At 34.9% G+C, this 16,587-nt stretch overlaps 1 protein-coding gene across 2 annotated transcripts in view; it reads right to left on the bottom strand.

The window, feature by feature from the left end:
* Positions 1 to 16,587, bottom strand: part of Ncam2 (neural cell adhesion molecule 2) — a 465,089-nt gene that overhangs the window by 84,028 nt on the left and 364,474 nt on the right. For both annotated transcript variants that reach the window (XM_060370676.1, XM_060370675.1), the window contains exons 10-12: positions 14,987 to 15,174; positions 11,101 to 11,197; positions 5,743 to 5,916 (exon numbers count right to left, since the gene is read on the bottom strand). In XM_060370676.1, coding sequence (XP_060226659.1) covers positions 5,743 to 5,916; positions 11,101 to 11,197; positions 14,987 to 15,174 — 459 coding nt within the window. The remainder of the gene's footprint in view (positions 1 to 5,742; positions 5,917 to 11,100; positions 11,198 to 14,986; positions 15,175 to 16,587) is intronic.

Genomic DNA, 16,587 nt, shown 5'->3' with positions numbered 1-16,587 from the left:
AGCAGGGGTTCTGGGTTATATCCATGCATAGTCTTTGGTTGGAAAATCAGTCTCAGAAAAGACTCCTGTGCCCATATATATTTGGTCCTTGTGGAGCTCATCACATTTTTTAATTAATTTGTTCATTTTACAATCTGATCTTATCCCTCCCTCGTCTCCTCCCTGTCTCACCCTTCCTCATTCTTACCTCATATTCCTGTAGCTAGTCCTCAGAAAGGAGGAGCCCTTTTCCCTTACCAACTGACCCCAGACGATCAAATCTCTTCAGGACTGCCTGCATCCTCTTCTTCTATCCTCAGTTGCTTTCCACATGCTGATGATCCTCAGACCCATCTAGACATTTTAGAGAATATTTCTGTTGCTTTTTTCAGAAATCCTCCCTAGCTGTGCATTCTATGTTTCATAAAATGTGAGAAAAACTCGAGCAAAAGTGTGAAGAGCATCATCTCTGAAGGTATTTCTAGCCTTGAATGTCAATAGTGTATACAATCTTTTGTATGAAAACTCTACTAAATGAAGGCCCTGGAATTTTATTATAATTCATAACTAAATAGTTGAAGTACCTTACACTCCTTAAACTTTCAATGTATGCATTGACTGTAATAAGAAATATCATAAATATCTTTATAATTATAATTATCAAAGAGCTGAAATGTTGCTCATTATGTAAATTTTAACATACATAATATTTAATATAAATGAGGTTTTTTTGTATGCTAATAAAAGATGCTCAATCAAGGTAACTGAGATGGTACACTCACAGAGATTTTCACGGGCATTAAAATACTCCAAAGCACATTGGCACTACGTTTCTGAAGAATTTTAAGGAGACCGTAGAGCCTACAGTTGAGAGTTGAGATGAGCTCTTCATTTCCAGTTCGGGGAGCTATGAACTTGCTCAAATTTGTATTACATTTGTGCACAGCATTTACACCATATTCTCACTAACTTACTTCCTAACCACAGATGCCATAGCTACACTGATTAGCACCATTTCTTCAGTGTTCTTCTAATTAGTAAAACCTCCTAAGTTTAGGAAAATCATGAATTTTACTGAAATGTAGAACGTTATTCATTAGGCAGTCTTATATGAAAGACCAAGTTATATACAGAATTAGGTCGTGTCTTCACCTTAAAATTTGTGAGATAATTTTTAACAGCTGAAGTATTGCTTATGAAATTATTTCATTTTTTCCTCCTTTGTTAGTGTCTGCATACATTTGCCAATGTGGTTTAAATACACTATTTTAAAATACACACATTATGCAAACACACATACAAACTCAAACTCAAACCCTCTCTGTCTCTCTATCTTTGTCTCCATCTCTGTCTGTCTGTCTCTCTCTCTTACACACACATACTCACACACTCTTCCCTCACACATGAAGCTAGTCCCTTTTTCAAAATCATGGGTACAATAAAAACAGGACCAAATATTCTTGTTTTGAATTTATGAGGCAGAAGTTCCTCTGTAACATGCAAATTAGAACAAAATCACTTTTCCTGAAACTAGGGAATTAGTGTGGATTGCGTTTCACTTCTTCCCTTGCAATTCATATGAGTTTATTACACTTGCATTTAACACAGACAGAAGAACTTTACACTCAATTTCTTCTTTACCATATAAAATATAGATGTGTAAAAAGGCTTCCTTTTTCCTTCAGGCACATTTATGTTAGAAATGCTGTAATCACAGAAAATATTCTTGTAACGAATTTTTAAAACACTAAGGCCCATTATGAGTAGTAAATTTGTGTAGGTTTAAAGATAACTCTAAACACTGATTATTTTAAATTGGCTATCTAAAAGTGAAATTGTCTCCTTTGAAAAAATAAATTCAGGTTGATCTGAGAAAGTATAAACAAGTGGATTAAAGGAATACTGCAGGATAAATATGTCAAAATACTTTCAGCTTCTGGGAGATAACAAGGCACCTATAAATCTTGGTATGGAGTAGCTATCCACAGTGCAGTGAAAAGGGGTTCTCAGTTACCCAAAAAGAACAATTTAGGTAGGTCATCAAAATCTGGTATATTATAATGTTTTTAAAAAAATATATTAGCTATCATGGGTCCATGCCAGCAACATATAAGTAAGAATGATAGAGAAAAAAATATATTTTACTAAATATTTCTATATTTAGAAGTCAATATGATCTACTACTTGTTGCAAGTTAGAAAAGACAGGAGTGAGAGAAAGAGGGGAGAGAGAGAGAAAAAGAGAGAGAGAAGTATTTACTCAGGGTTTGAGTGAAGAAAAAGCAAGTTTGTGGCAACAGACTAGGACATTCGATTAGCTTAATTCCAATGTGTGAACACATGAAAAGTAAAAAGTTCCTCATTAACTTAGCTAATATCCTTCTGAGGAAATAAACAAAAACAAATAAGAAAGATATAAAGAAAATATCAAGACCCTTATGAATTATAGTTTACAATTTATTTAGAAAAATAAGATTTAAATAATGAAAAAAAATGGTTACTACACAATCACTACATCTATAAAAATATTAAAATATGATTCACAAATGTGTAAGGTATGATTGCTGAATAAAAGGAAAATAAATAAATAAATCAGATGCTAATTTCATGTTACTCTATATGTAACATAAATTTTTAGAGAAGGTGACACTCATGAAATCAACACCACAATATCACAATCTATGCACTCTTTCCACAGATTCTTTCTTCCTGCGCCCCAATACATATCAGGTCTACTACCTCCATAATTATTTGGTTGGCAGTGTTAAACACTGTCCCATGTTATCAGTGGATCCTAAAACATACAAGCTTTGCCTAATTGAAAGGGTTTTCTCTGAACAGTCTTTCCATTTCTTTTTTCCCCTCCCCTGACATCCACCCCATTCTCTTTCTATGTATCTGAAAATTCCTAAAAGTACATACAGCCATATGAAATTATATCATTGAGGTCCTTTCTACCTAAGTATGCAACAGGGGATATGGAGACTGAAGTGACCACTTCCTATAGCCATGAGGAAGGAAGACATAAACCCACCCACAAAACCTTTGATCCTAAATTTACCCAGCCTAAAAGATGTGCAGGGATAAAGACGGAGCAGAGATTGAGGGTTGGCCAACCAATAACTGACCCATATTGAGACCTACCCCACAGGAGAGAACAAACCCCTGACGCTATTAATGGTACTCTGATATTCTTGCAGACAAGAGCTTAACATAACAGTCCTCTGGGAGAACCCACCCTGAGGTGGATCTAAACAGATGCTGAGGCCCATAGCCAAACATTAGGCAGAGCTTGAGAAGTCTTGTGGAAGAGAGGGCTGAAGGCTAGAGGGAGGTAGAGGGGACACAGATTCCATAAGAAGACCAGCACAGTCAACTAACCTTGGCCCATGGGGTATCAGAGAGACGGAGCCACCCACCAAAGAGCGTGCATGGTCTGGACCTAGGACCCCTACACTTATGTAGCTGATAGGCAGCTTGTTGTTCATGAGGGTCCCTTAGCAACTGGAGCAAGGGCTGTCTGTCTTTTTTTTTTGTTTTGTTTTGTTTGTTTTTTTTTTGTTTTGTTTTTACATTTTAAAAATCTGTATTAGAAAAAGAAGGATATAATGTATTTGAAAGTATCAAATATCAAGTATATTTTTCCCTTAAAAATTGATACTCAATGATTCATCATTAGGTCTAGAAAATACAACATTCACATATCATTATGTTATTTTCATCTTTGTTATGTACTGTACTCCATCTTTAGTATGCTTATTGCTAGCCCCTCCCCCCCACAAACACACAGTGCTGTGTCCTCACCTGCTCCACCAACATACCGGAAGTTGACTAACCAATTTAATATGTTTATATATATTGTAAGTTTATTATTCATGGGTTTTCAGTCTCAGAGGTGCAGCCTCCATGGCTTCCAGGTTTTAAAGTAGTAATTACAACCTAGACCAAGTAAGGGCTGTCTCTTAAATGAAACCTGTTGCTTGCTTTTGGATCATGTTCCCCTAGCTGTGTTGCTTTGTTTGGCTTCAGTGGATGATGATGCACTTAATACTGATGGGGCTTGATATGCCAGCATGGGTTGGGTAGGTTGGAGTGCTTCTTTTTTTTCTTAGGAGAAGGAAGAATAGAGAGGCGCAGGAGGTGGGAACAAGAGGAAGGGAAACTATAATCAGAACGTAAAATGAATAACAAAATTAATAAGAAAAATTAAAAATAAAATATTCTGGCACTTTGATCATCTACCCCTGAGGGGGGAGTAACATTGGTAGGCCACAGACGAAGACAATGCAGCCAGTCCTGAAAGGCTAGGGTCAGATGGAAGGGGAAGAGGACCTCCTTTATCAGTGGACTGGGGGATGGGCATGGGGGGTAGAAGAGGAGGGGATGGTGGAATTAGGAGTGAACCAGGGAGGGGGCTACAGCTGGGATACAAAGAAAATAAATTGTAATAAATAAAAAATAAATTAAAAAATAGTATTATCTGGAAAAATATTAACATAGAGTTAGAAATCAGACAGAGGAAAGAGAACAGCACTGGTGTCCTATTGTTTTATGCTTTTATTACAGGTTAATATTCTAATCTATATATTCACATTTAATTTCTGACTATAGCTTGTACAATACTGGGAAATAACTTTAATGGCAAAACTTGAAACACACTTTTTAAAGGACATTTTCAAAGGACAAGATGGAAACAAACTTAATTGGCTTATACATTTCCATAGACGGTTTTATAAGTATGTCATTTAGCTATTTTGTAATAAAAACCTCATTCATACCTATTCATAAAAAAGGTGAATAAATAAAAATGACAGTTTTCAGAGTATTCACCTTCCAGATATAGAATGTCAGCAATTGTCTTTTCATGAATAAATTAAATTTTATCCAAGAAAATGATTTTTGTGAATCAATTTAGCTATTTTATTCTTATTGAAGTAGATGGGTTAAAAAAACTGCAAATGTAGTACAATGAAAGGTAGCTATTCTGACATACTGTGTTTGATACACAGAATTTCAAAACAAAAACGTCACTTTCAAAATTCAACCTCGTATTAAAGTTATTCTAGCAGTGTTTTCAAAGCAAAGACTCATGACCAAACCTTTGGCAGAGTACAGGGAATCATAAGAAAGAAGGGGAGTTAGTCTGATGGGGAAAGGATAGGAGCTCCACAAGGACCAAATATATCTGGGCACAGGGTCTTTTCTGAGACTGACATTCAACCAAGGACCATGTATGGATATAACCTAGAACCTCCACTCAGATGTGGCCTGTGGTAGCTCAGTAACCAATTGGTTTCCCAAAGTGAGGGGAACAAGGACTATTTCTAACAGGAACTCAATGACTGGCTCTTTGGTCTCCCCACCCCCGAAGGGAGGAGCAGTCCTGTTAGGCCACAGAGGAGGGCTTTGCAGCCAGTCCTGAAGATACCTGATAAAACAGGATCAGATGAATGGGGAGGAGGTCCCCCCCATCAGTGGACTTGGAAAGGGGCACGGTGGAGATGAGGGAGGGAGGGAGGGAGGGACTGGGAGGGAATGAGGGATCGGGACACGGCTGGGATACAGAGTTAATAAAATGTAACTGATAAAAAAATAAAATAAAATAAAAATAAAGTTATTCTTAAATAAATTAAAGAAGTGCCTATGCTTTACCAACCTCATTGTAAGGAAAGAAAACAAATGAAGAAAAAATAAGGAGTTAATCATATAGGTATAACAAATATCAAGTACTATTACGTAGAATATATTGAAACAAATAACTCACTCTGAACTCCATGGGAGCGTACTATTTTCCAGGTTTCTGATGCTACCTCTTTGACATCCACTTGATAGTGATGAATAGGCACACCTCCATGGGAGTCGGGTTTGTTGAAGGAGACCTTGGCTGTGGTCTGTGAGAGCTCTATAATCCTCACTCCGTGGGGACTAGAGGGCACATCTACAAAGGAAACAACCTGAACAATGAGGAGGGCTGTTACTAAGAACTATTTTGCTACTGAATCTGAAATGAAGTGACATTTATTTTATATGCTTGCATAAGAATTGAGCTACTTAATAAGTAGTAAAAAATATCACTTAACATATTCAAATTAAAAACCTTGTATCTGTAAAGTTATCTATAATCTTGTGTTTTCTTGGGTTTATATCACACAATGATATAAACGGGTATTCAATCTAAGAGAAAAACAAAACAAAACAAAACAAAAAAACGAGTAACTAATTTCTATTATGACAGCAATATATCACCAAACATTTGGTTTTTGTTGAAGTGAATACAAACAAGTTTTTCCTTTCTCTCCGTGTGGGAGCATTTGCAGGTCTGTATATATTAGATAAAAGTGGTGAAAATTATATTATTCTACTATGGAGGTAAGCTTTTCACTACCATCTAACAGGATGTTGCCTGTGTTTGTCAGACATGATCTATGTTGCCTTTCCTAAGCTGGGGCACTCCAGAGCTGGATCTTTTATTATCAACATCGATTTGTAATGCAAAACCCCGATGACTGAAGCAACATGTTCTTCCACTCTCCTTAAGCACCACACTTCATTGTTTCCTGACATGATGTGTGAGTTGTTCTTCCTAAATTCTGCTACTGTTTCAGCTTCTGAAGACTGGATATCCACGAACAATCAGGAGTCAATGACGATCGCTGTGAGCCAGCCTTCTCTGAGCAGATTCTAATAATACACACTGCAGCACTGTGGCTTCTGAAGAAACTGATGTTTATAAACTCTTAGTTTGCTCCCACGTTAGGTCCCATCTTGTAATACTTAGCATGTTTTACGTTCCTTTCATTTACCACGGAAATGAAAATTCCACATATTCCTTGCCCGTATTCATTTTGACTTGTAGATGAAAAGCGGATTTATACAGCTTTGTTGCCAGAAATGTTGAATCTCATTTTCTTGTTTTCTAAAAGGTTCACATGGAAACTGGCATATGAGACATGCAGGAGGAGATCCACTGAGTATGAGGCATGGCTGCAAGAGCAGTAGAGTGGGGGCTTGGTAGCAACATTTCTTCATTTCTAGTTACTAGCTGCTGGCTGTGGACCGTGCTGGAGCTGCTTCAGTTTTCAGCTTTCATCTGAAAGCTAGATGATGACTAATGCATTTTCTTTCATTTAATTTTTTTGATAAGTATTTGTAATCAGCTTATTTTATTTATGATAGCAATTGAAATCCTGTAGTCTGATTAAAGTCCAAAATGGTAAGTAGGTTGTAAGAAAAAAAAAAATGAAACATGAAGACATACCATAGTAAGAGTCATCAACAGCACCAATATAAAAAGTGTACTGATGGATTTTTTTTCTAGTTGTTTTTGAGCATCTCTCTCTTTTTTTAAATTTCTAACAGGACATACACAGATTTATTTTTTTTCTTTGACTAATGATATGTTAGCAGTACTAGTACCTCTCAACCTTTAATGTTGAAACTTAACTATAATTGTGAAAATATTAACATATGGGTTCTTTTATAACAAGGAGAGAGCTATGACGTATGTGAGTAGGAACTTTATAAAAGGAGCTATAAGTACCACATTTGCTCTTTATTCCATGTGAGGCATTATTTAGAGAAATGTTTGTGCAGCATGATCGCTCACAAGATAGAATTAAGTCTCAGGTACTTTTGAAAAGATACAGACAGACAGACAGACGGATGGATATCTTCATCACATCTCTCCCTTTATATCTCAGGGATTTATGGAGAAGGAAATACTTTAAGAGCAAAAAGTGGTGAATCGTACCAAGGAAAAAGTGTCTTCCAGACACAACAGTATTGCTGATGTATGAACTTACATAGATAATTGCAGCATGAATGAGGTTTACAAAGGTAAAAGCCCAATGAAGTCTTTGCACTGAGAGGTGCAAATGGTTAAGTGATTTCGTCCTTAACTGAGAAGCAATCTGAAATTGATATACACTGGCAAAGAAGAGAAAGATCTCTGAGTTTTAAGAGCTATATTAACCACATTTTATGGCTGACCCCATGACCAGGGGTAGTTAGCAAGCACAAAATGAATTTGATGGATTTTGTAGTCATTATGTCTATATTTGTTTGTTTGTAATTTTTTTTTTAGTCTTATTGGTCTTTTGGTCATATGTTTTAGTTTCCTTTTTTTTTTTGTGTGTGTGTGTGTGGATGTATGTTTCTTGGGTTTTGTTTTTTGGTAATTTAAAGAAAAAAAGAAAAATACATGAATTTGGGTAAGTAGGGAAGTGGTAGGGCTTGGGGAAAAATGGAGTGAAAAAGTGTGATCACAGATATTTCATGAAAACTATTTTTAAAAATAGCGCTGGTAAGATGGTTCACCAGTTAAGAACACTGGCTGTTCTTCCAGAGGACCTGGATTCAATTCCTGGCATCCATGTGGCAAAACAGAACTGTCTGTAACTCCAGCTCCATGAATCTAAGACCCTCACTCAGACATAAGTGCAGGCAAAACCATGCACATAAATAAAATTCTACAAAAAGGAAAAAAATAGATTAAGAAAAGTTGTGAACTTCAATGTAAGTCAAAAAATACCCAGTCCATGTAAAGTATTTTAAATTTCAATATTTTCCTCGTTTTCAGCAACTTCAAAATTCAAAATGATTATGACATTGATATATTAATAGAATTTGATTACTTTTCTTCATGAAGGAGTTATACAAACTGGAAAATCATTTCTGATTTTCTTTGTTTATATATATTTTAAGTCCAATTATTCAAATTAGGTATTTCCTTGTGTCTATTCCTGATCTCTAATATTTTCCATTAAACTGATCCTTTCTTTTGTAGTTAGGCAAATCTTGATATTCTCTTAAGTCATATGTGCACATACATATTTTTAAGTGGCATCTCTTACTACATCTCATGAGTCAATAAAATATCACACAACAAATCCTTTATACATTAGGAAGGAATTGCAGAGAGCTGTCTATATCTATCATCTATCTATTGGTCTATCTTATCTATTTATCTAACAATCTATCATTTCTCCTTTATGTATTATATATCATCTTTTGTCTTTCTACACACCCATATATTGCAATGAATAAAGATGCCTAGAGAAACTTCAAGAGAGCAATTGGCCACGCCATGTGTGGGGGTTACATCAGTCTCTTGTAGTTGTTGTAGAATAAATGGGTCATTTTGCATTATGAATAAATATATCCAATCTTCAATTTTCTAGTTCTATGAGCAAGACAGAATATAAACATATTTAAAGGGAATCTGTGGTCTGATCTTTCATTACTTCTTAAATTCACATTGCCAAACACTGGGATGATCATAGAAGAAATTTCTGCAGTCCTCCAATAAATGCCTCATTTCAAAGCAGTTCTTACCCTTTAACAGCACAGAGCTTTTGTTGTCAATGTCACCTTGACCCATTTAGTCTTTCCCTTTTTACTGGCCCCATTTCTTCTTTCCTATTCAGTCCTAGTTCAAAAGCAGACATCTATCAGAAGCTTTTCCCAGGGACTCCAATCAGAAATCAATTTTATGTTGCCAAGTTTTTGATTTAACGTTCTATTGTAACTCATATGTATTGAACACTAACTTAGGTTAAGACTGGGTGCCTTTCTTATTCATATTTTTAGTCCTGTGATCCAGAAATGAATCTTGTACCTAGGGGAATCTCTCCATGTATTTGTTGAGTGAGTAGCTAACTAGTGGCTAGAAACTGGTCAAATAGATTTTTTAAAAATACTGTTGTCAGTATGTGTGTTTTTTTTTACAGTATGATCATAAGCAAATCAAAATATTTTATGTTTAGTTATTGAATATGTCTGTTTGCTTCATGAATTATCTAAATAAATAGCAATGAGCACAGCTGCCAAGCTATTTTATGAGAACAATTGACAAACTGAGTTTTTCAAACTCAGAATTTACTCTGTTTTATGGTACAATGCCACCTGATCACAAAGACCACTGAACTGACTATTATCCTCTGTCTACAAACCTCTCCTCAATAGACAAAGTTTAGAAATATTGAATTTGACAGGGTCTCTATAGGTTAAAAAGATGAGTCAAATATAATGACTTAAACTTTAAAAGTGGTAAGTACAGGTCCTGAACTGAGGTTAGAAATCAATTGTGCAGTGCCAGAATTAGAGATTTCTTTTACTTAATAGCAAGAGGGAAAAATGTGAAAAAGGGCCCTAGAAAGGAAAAAAAAGTGAAAAATGTTATTTATAAAAATTAATTTTTTTAAATAATCAATGTCCTTTTCTATTTATCATACATTTACCCATGATATCAAATTTGTGGGTAGCTAAAAATACATGGCCACACTAACATCTGCTGGAAAAAAAATAGACAACTTTGAGCTATTGTAGCCTATTATAACATCTATCCTCTGCCTTTGAGCACTTGCTTTGCACTGGGTGCTTTGAAAGCACAAACTCGCATTGTCTTACATCAATCCATTTAGGTAGATTTCTCAGTGTCTTCTGTGGCACATGGAAAAGAAACCTTCAGCCCCAAATTGAGGCGCCCGTTGTTGTTTAGCTCCTGCTTACTACCCCAGAGACATGCTCCTGTTATGCTTCCTCAGACTGGATTCTCCTCAGTGTCCCTTTGATTGACTCCCATAGAATCCCAGTATATTTTCTCACTGCTAGTGGTGTCGATACTGATTTAGGCATGTGAGATGCTGGTGAACTCTAAAGTATTTCTTGTGATGACAAATTAAAAATAATTTAAGAATATATCTATTGCATTATTTTCTCATGGAAGTTTCACACACCTTCTGTAGAAACCACTCATGCTTTTTGGGTGAATTACATGATTTAAAACAAAACTGAGTTATTTATGAATGCTTTGATGTATGTATATTTTAAAGGGTTTTTTACATTATTTTAAATATAATTTTTTTAAAAGATGTGACAAACGTGAGAAGAAATTAAATTTTAAAATAAGTTTCAAATATTAAATGAATTTTAAATGTTCAGTATTCACTATGTTAATTGTTTTCTTTTGTAAGCCTTGGTTTACCCCTTCAAATAAATGCTTTGTGTTATGATTTATGAAACTATATGATTTTAACAGCACGTAAAATCAGTTGATAAATATTCGCTAGCTTAGGACTCCATTTCAGTATAAAATTATTTATGAATGTCATATATTACTCACCTGCTAACTCAAGAATATACTCCTGAAACCTTGTGCCTATACGGTTAGTAGCTGTGCAGTTATATCGTCCGAAGTCATTGTCCGATGTAGGGGCAACCTAAAACAATCATAACGATAAAAATTATAATGCTAAAGCGTACAGAGCTTTCCAAAAGGTTGAATCAAGGCTACTTCTTGTACATTTGTTCAGCTATTTCACATATGACCCTCATAGAATGCTGCTCTTTATCCAGCAAGCATTGGTAAATAATGTAAACATTGTATTTCTTTTATTTTTTGATGTTTTAATATCATTACGTCTTTTTTTCATTTCTTTTCTCCCCTCCAAACTGACCCATGTAACCTCCTTGCTCTCTTTCTAATGGTGTCTTCCTTCTTTTGTCATTAATTCTTTTCACATGCTTTATATGCTTTATATGTACATATAGCATAAATGACACCTGTTCAGTCTACATAATACTAATATTTTAAAATACAATATTTGTGTATTTTAAAAAATACACAAAACTAGGCAATTAAACTTGAAGTGATTCTTACTTTATCTCTCAGTTAATTAACTGAATCAATGTCTTCTTTTTGATATATCTATTCAGTGGCAAAATTATGTATATTCTGATAAATAAAGCATAAAATGAAGAAATATATCTTGTAGACAATGCAAACTCAAAGCTACTGTAAACTTTAAGGTGAAAAGTTTCTACTTAAAGCAGGTTACACTTTTTATTTTTTATTTATTATTATTTTTTGGGGGGGAGTCTAGTCTCATTCTGTATCCAATGTTGACCTGAAAATTACTAGTAGCTCAGGCTGTTCTTGAATTCTCAGTGATCCTCCTGATTCTGACTCCGAACACATATAAGCCACTTTGCCTAATTACGCTTTTTAACATTTATCTCCAGACCTGGATGATTTTAATTTTTCATAAAAGATATTTTGCAAGAAAACAATGCCTTGTGGAAATGCAATCAACAGGATTTTATAATCTGTAATAACTATTGGGTCCATTTTGTTTTCTTTTTCTTTCTTTCTTCTTTTCTTTCTTTTTGTGTGAAAAAGACGGTCCCTCAGTTTCACACATTAAAAACAATAATTAAGTTAACATTCAGGGATTCAGCTGGTGAAAGTTGAGGACAACCCTGTATTTCTAATGTGCAGACATTCTTAAGTGTCAACGCCTCAAAGATATTTGATGATGGTAATAAATAAAATCTTGAATTCCAGTAACTATTTAAAGAGAGATTATGCTCACAACAAATACTGCCCATCAATTCCAACCCTATCCTAAAAGAGAGAATACATGATATTTCAGTAGTGGAAGACTATTAACTAAGAGAACAATTTTGAGGTCTATTGAAGATAATTCCTCCGAACAAGTAGATATCAAGAGGCTGTGTCATTCATTTTCTAGTTAGCTGTTCATATAAGGAAAGTTCATAGGCTTAACAGCTTAATGCTTAGATTTAACTCTATTGAAAGTCCCTTGAAATGATTCAGAAATTCTTTATCTTACCATATGGCCTTTAGTAAGCCAGGCTAATTTAATTCTGTTAAAAATATACTAGTGAAGCCTTTTCTTATTCCACAGTCATATGAGAAAGCTACTAGTACATTCTACAAGGAAGACAATGTTTATATCATCAGTATAACATGGAAGCAAGTAGTAGCCACAGTATTCATCACAGTTTTTTGTTTCTTTGTTTTTAACGTGAATGCCTTATAAAAAAGACATTCCATTTGGAGCTATTTTCAAAAGGCTCAGCTAATGAACTAGAAACTGGATGGATGCTGAATTGAGAACTTAACAGAAGACAAAATACTGAATTCATAGACCCTCCCTCTCCAGGAACAAAGCACTCAAGAAGCTCCCTATCAGTGGACTAGGGAAGCAGCTTGGAGAGGGAGAGAGAGGGTGGGACTGGGAGGAGAGGGATGGGGCTACAACCAGGATACAAATAAATAAATTGTAATAAATAAATTAAAAACAAAAAGAAGCACAGGTTTTAAAGTTTACCATAAGTTATTTCTTTACTATGTTATGCTGAACAAATAGAGAAGTCACATAACAGCACAGATTGAAAGAAATGGAAAAAATAAAGAAATCAGGGAAAAAGACATGCAAGAAAGAAAATAAGGAAACAAGCAAGGGAGGTAGAATTAACCGAGCCAATTCAAAGCCTGTGTTCTTAGAAAGCAACATGGACCTCTCATCTGACAAGGTTTTTACAAGAAATTCAGTGTGATGTTTGGTTTTGACTATTCTAGATTTAGAAAAATCTACAGTGTCCCTGTTGGTATATTTCTTGAGAGGACTGGCAAGATCCACTAAGCACTATCCTACTGGTAGAGGAGAAGGACTTCTCCTATCAGTGGACTAGGGAAGGGACACAGAGGGGGAAGAGAGAGGTAGCATAAGATAGGGAGGAGATGAGGGAGGGGGTATAGCCAGGATACAAAGTGAATAAATTGTAATAAATAATAATAATAAAGAAAAAATGTAAAAGGAAAAAGCTACCCAGTGCTTTTTCTTGCTTTCTGCTTCTCATCTAACATAAAAGGACTTCTCCACTACAACATCTTGCTTTTGTAATGCTTTGCCCAACTGTATGGGACAAAACCACTACAACTTAACAGTCTGCACCAAAATAAATCTTTCTTCTGTTCTTTTTTCTTTAATTTAATGATAGGGTTAGAAAAGTAATGAACTAATCAAGTGGAAGATTAAAAAAAAAAAAAACAACTTTACAAAACTTAAGGAGAAATAACCCAAGGTATACTATCAAATACTAAGTAAAATTTTAAATATTTGCAAAATGTACATTAAACACTGATATCTGCTTTATTTAGGAATCTGTCCTAGAATTGCACGTTATTAACCAGCTGATAGCTCTGATAGCTTTTATATGCAAGTTAAAAATAGTAGTTATAAACAAATGAGTGGAGGCATCAACATTATTTCTTTAATTTATGTTTATTAATTACAGTTTATTCAATTTGTATCCCAGCTGTAGCCTCCTCCCTCATCTCCTCTCAATTCCAATCTCCCTCCCCTCATCTCTTCCCATGCCCCTGCCACAATCCACTGATAGGGAGGTCTTCCTCCTCTTATCTCTTGCCCTAGCAAGACCTATCAGGTCTCATCAGGACTGGCTACATTGTTTTCCTTTGTGGAATACTAAGGCTGCCCCCCTTAGGGGGAAGTGATCAAGGAGCCAGCCACTGAGGTCATGTCAGAGAGAGTTCCTGTTCCCATTACTAGGGAACACAGTTGGACAAATGACGTGCCAAGGGCTACTTCTGTGCAAAGGTTCTAGCTTATCTCCATGCATGGTCCTTGGTTGGAGTATCAGTCAAGAAAAAAAAACCTCTGCTTAGATTTTTTGGTTCTGCGCTCTCCTTGTGGAGCTCCTGTCCCCTCCAGGTCTTTTTATCTCCCACTTCTTTCATAAGATTCCCTGCACTCTGTACAATATTTGGCTATGAGTCTCAGCATCTGCTTTGACACTCTGCTGGGTAGAGTCTTTCAGAGGCCCTCTCTGGTAGGCTCCTGTCCTGTTCCCTGTTTTCTCCCTCTTCATATGTCCATCCCATTTGCCTTTCTGAATGAGGAATGATATCTGACTTTTAAAACCTAAGAATTTTTTCAAGTCCCCATGTTTTTTATAATATAATTCTTCACATTAAAGAAGTAAATTCATAAAAATACTTTGAGATATATGAACAAAGATCATTTATAATAAAAAGGATATTCAAACTCAGTATTATTTTTAATTAAATGTGTGATTTATATAACTATTTCCAAGTGTTGTTATAGGAATTTAATTACTTCTAGTCCATCGTAATCAATAACTGCTAAAATCTGCTTATTGATATGTACATAAAGGCTTACCTCCAGTATCATCTTTCTTCCTACACTGTATGTTTTTAAGTGAGTGGTATTTTTAGCCGGTAAGAGCAGTTTGTCTCTTCTCCAATGGATTGATGCAGGTGGATTTGCTTTCACATCACAACTTATATTGATTGGATTTCCTTCCCAAGAATAATACATTGTCTGATTTGAAACAAATTTAGGAGCATCTGTAAAACAATAATATATAAATAGGCATTATAATGACACCATTTAATTAGTGCACACATTACTAATTTTTCCTTGCTTACATTAAGCATTCACATTAAGAGACAGAGAGATGGCTCATTGAATAAGGGCAATGTCTTTTCTTCCTGAGGACATCGGGTAATTCCCAGAGCCCACAAATATCTCCCAACCTTTAACCATGTCAGTTCTACAAAATCAGATACCCTCAACAGACAGTGAACACATGTAATGCACAGTCATGCATTCAGAAACATAAGTTAATAAAATATTTTAAAACAATTTATGATAAATTTAATTTTGTAACTTTTCTATAATATTAATGCTCATGAGCACTTATGAAATTTGCATGTTTACATAAACTTAAGAATGGGGAGGAGGTCCCCCCTATCAGTGGACTTGGAAAGGGGCACGGTGGAGATGAGGGAGGGAGGGAGGGACTGGGAGGGAATGAGGGATCGGGACACGGCTGGGATACAGAGTTAATAAAATGTAACTGATAAAAAAATAAAAATAAAATAAAGTAATAAAAAAGAAAAAAATTATACACATAATATGTATAAATTTAGTAACTATAAAAATGATTCCTTCAATCTCAAAAAAAAAAAAAACATTGTACCAGTATTTCTGGAAGCATCCATAATGTGGAATTTAGAATGAGAGTTTAGAAATTGTTTATCAAAAATCAATGATTCTGTTATCGTTATTTAATTTTTTCTGTAGTCACAATTTTCTCAAACATTGTTCAGCATGTGAGAAATGTTAATTTACAGGACAAGATCCACATTGTTCAAGCTTTCTCCACACATTCCTCCGTTAATTCTAGTGCTATTACCCTATTGGTAGTTCCTGTAAAAATAAATTAATGGACTTAAAATACTTTTATATTTACTTTAAAGACTATGTAGTGTTCCATTCTGTGCTAGTTTATCACACCTAATCTAGGTGGAAGAAATGTATCCATTTATGTATTTACCAGATTTCCTTCACAAGGTAATTGAAGAGATAGTTGCTTCTGTCTTCTGGCCATGCAAATTTTGTTACCATGTATTGGGAGAGAACTTAGAAGTCATCTCTCCACTCGGGTTTCACATTCTGTCAGTGTACATAGAGAAGTGAAATAGCTAGATCACATTTGATCTCCAGTAGTAAAGTGTGTAACAGTACTGTTTTTCATGATATCCCCTATTCCTTATGTCTTTCATCTCAAACCAGCAATTATGTGAAATTGTGGTATTATTTATTCATACAGAGTTAATCTGGTTACTTTTTGAGGTTTAGATTTATAGTTTCCTAAATTATGGTGAGTATGTATCTTTTAAATATGTGTTGATTTAAGTCCTACTTCCTTTTTCAAATAGAGATTAGTTTATTATTTTCTGTTAAATAGTTTTGTT

This window comes from Meriones unguiculatus, chromosome 17 (genome assembly GCF_030254825.1).
Source record: "Meriones unguiculatus strain TT.TT164.6M chromosome 17, Bangor_MerUng_6.1, whole genome shotgun sequence".
Lineage (NCBI taxonomy): Eukaryota > Metazoa > Chordata > Mammalia > Rodentia > Muridae > Meriones > Meriones unguiculatus.
The sequence above is the reverse complement of the archived record's forward strand: the minus strand, read 5'-3'. Positions and strand labels throughout refer to the sequence as shown.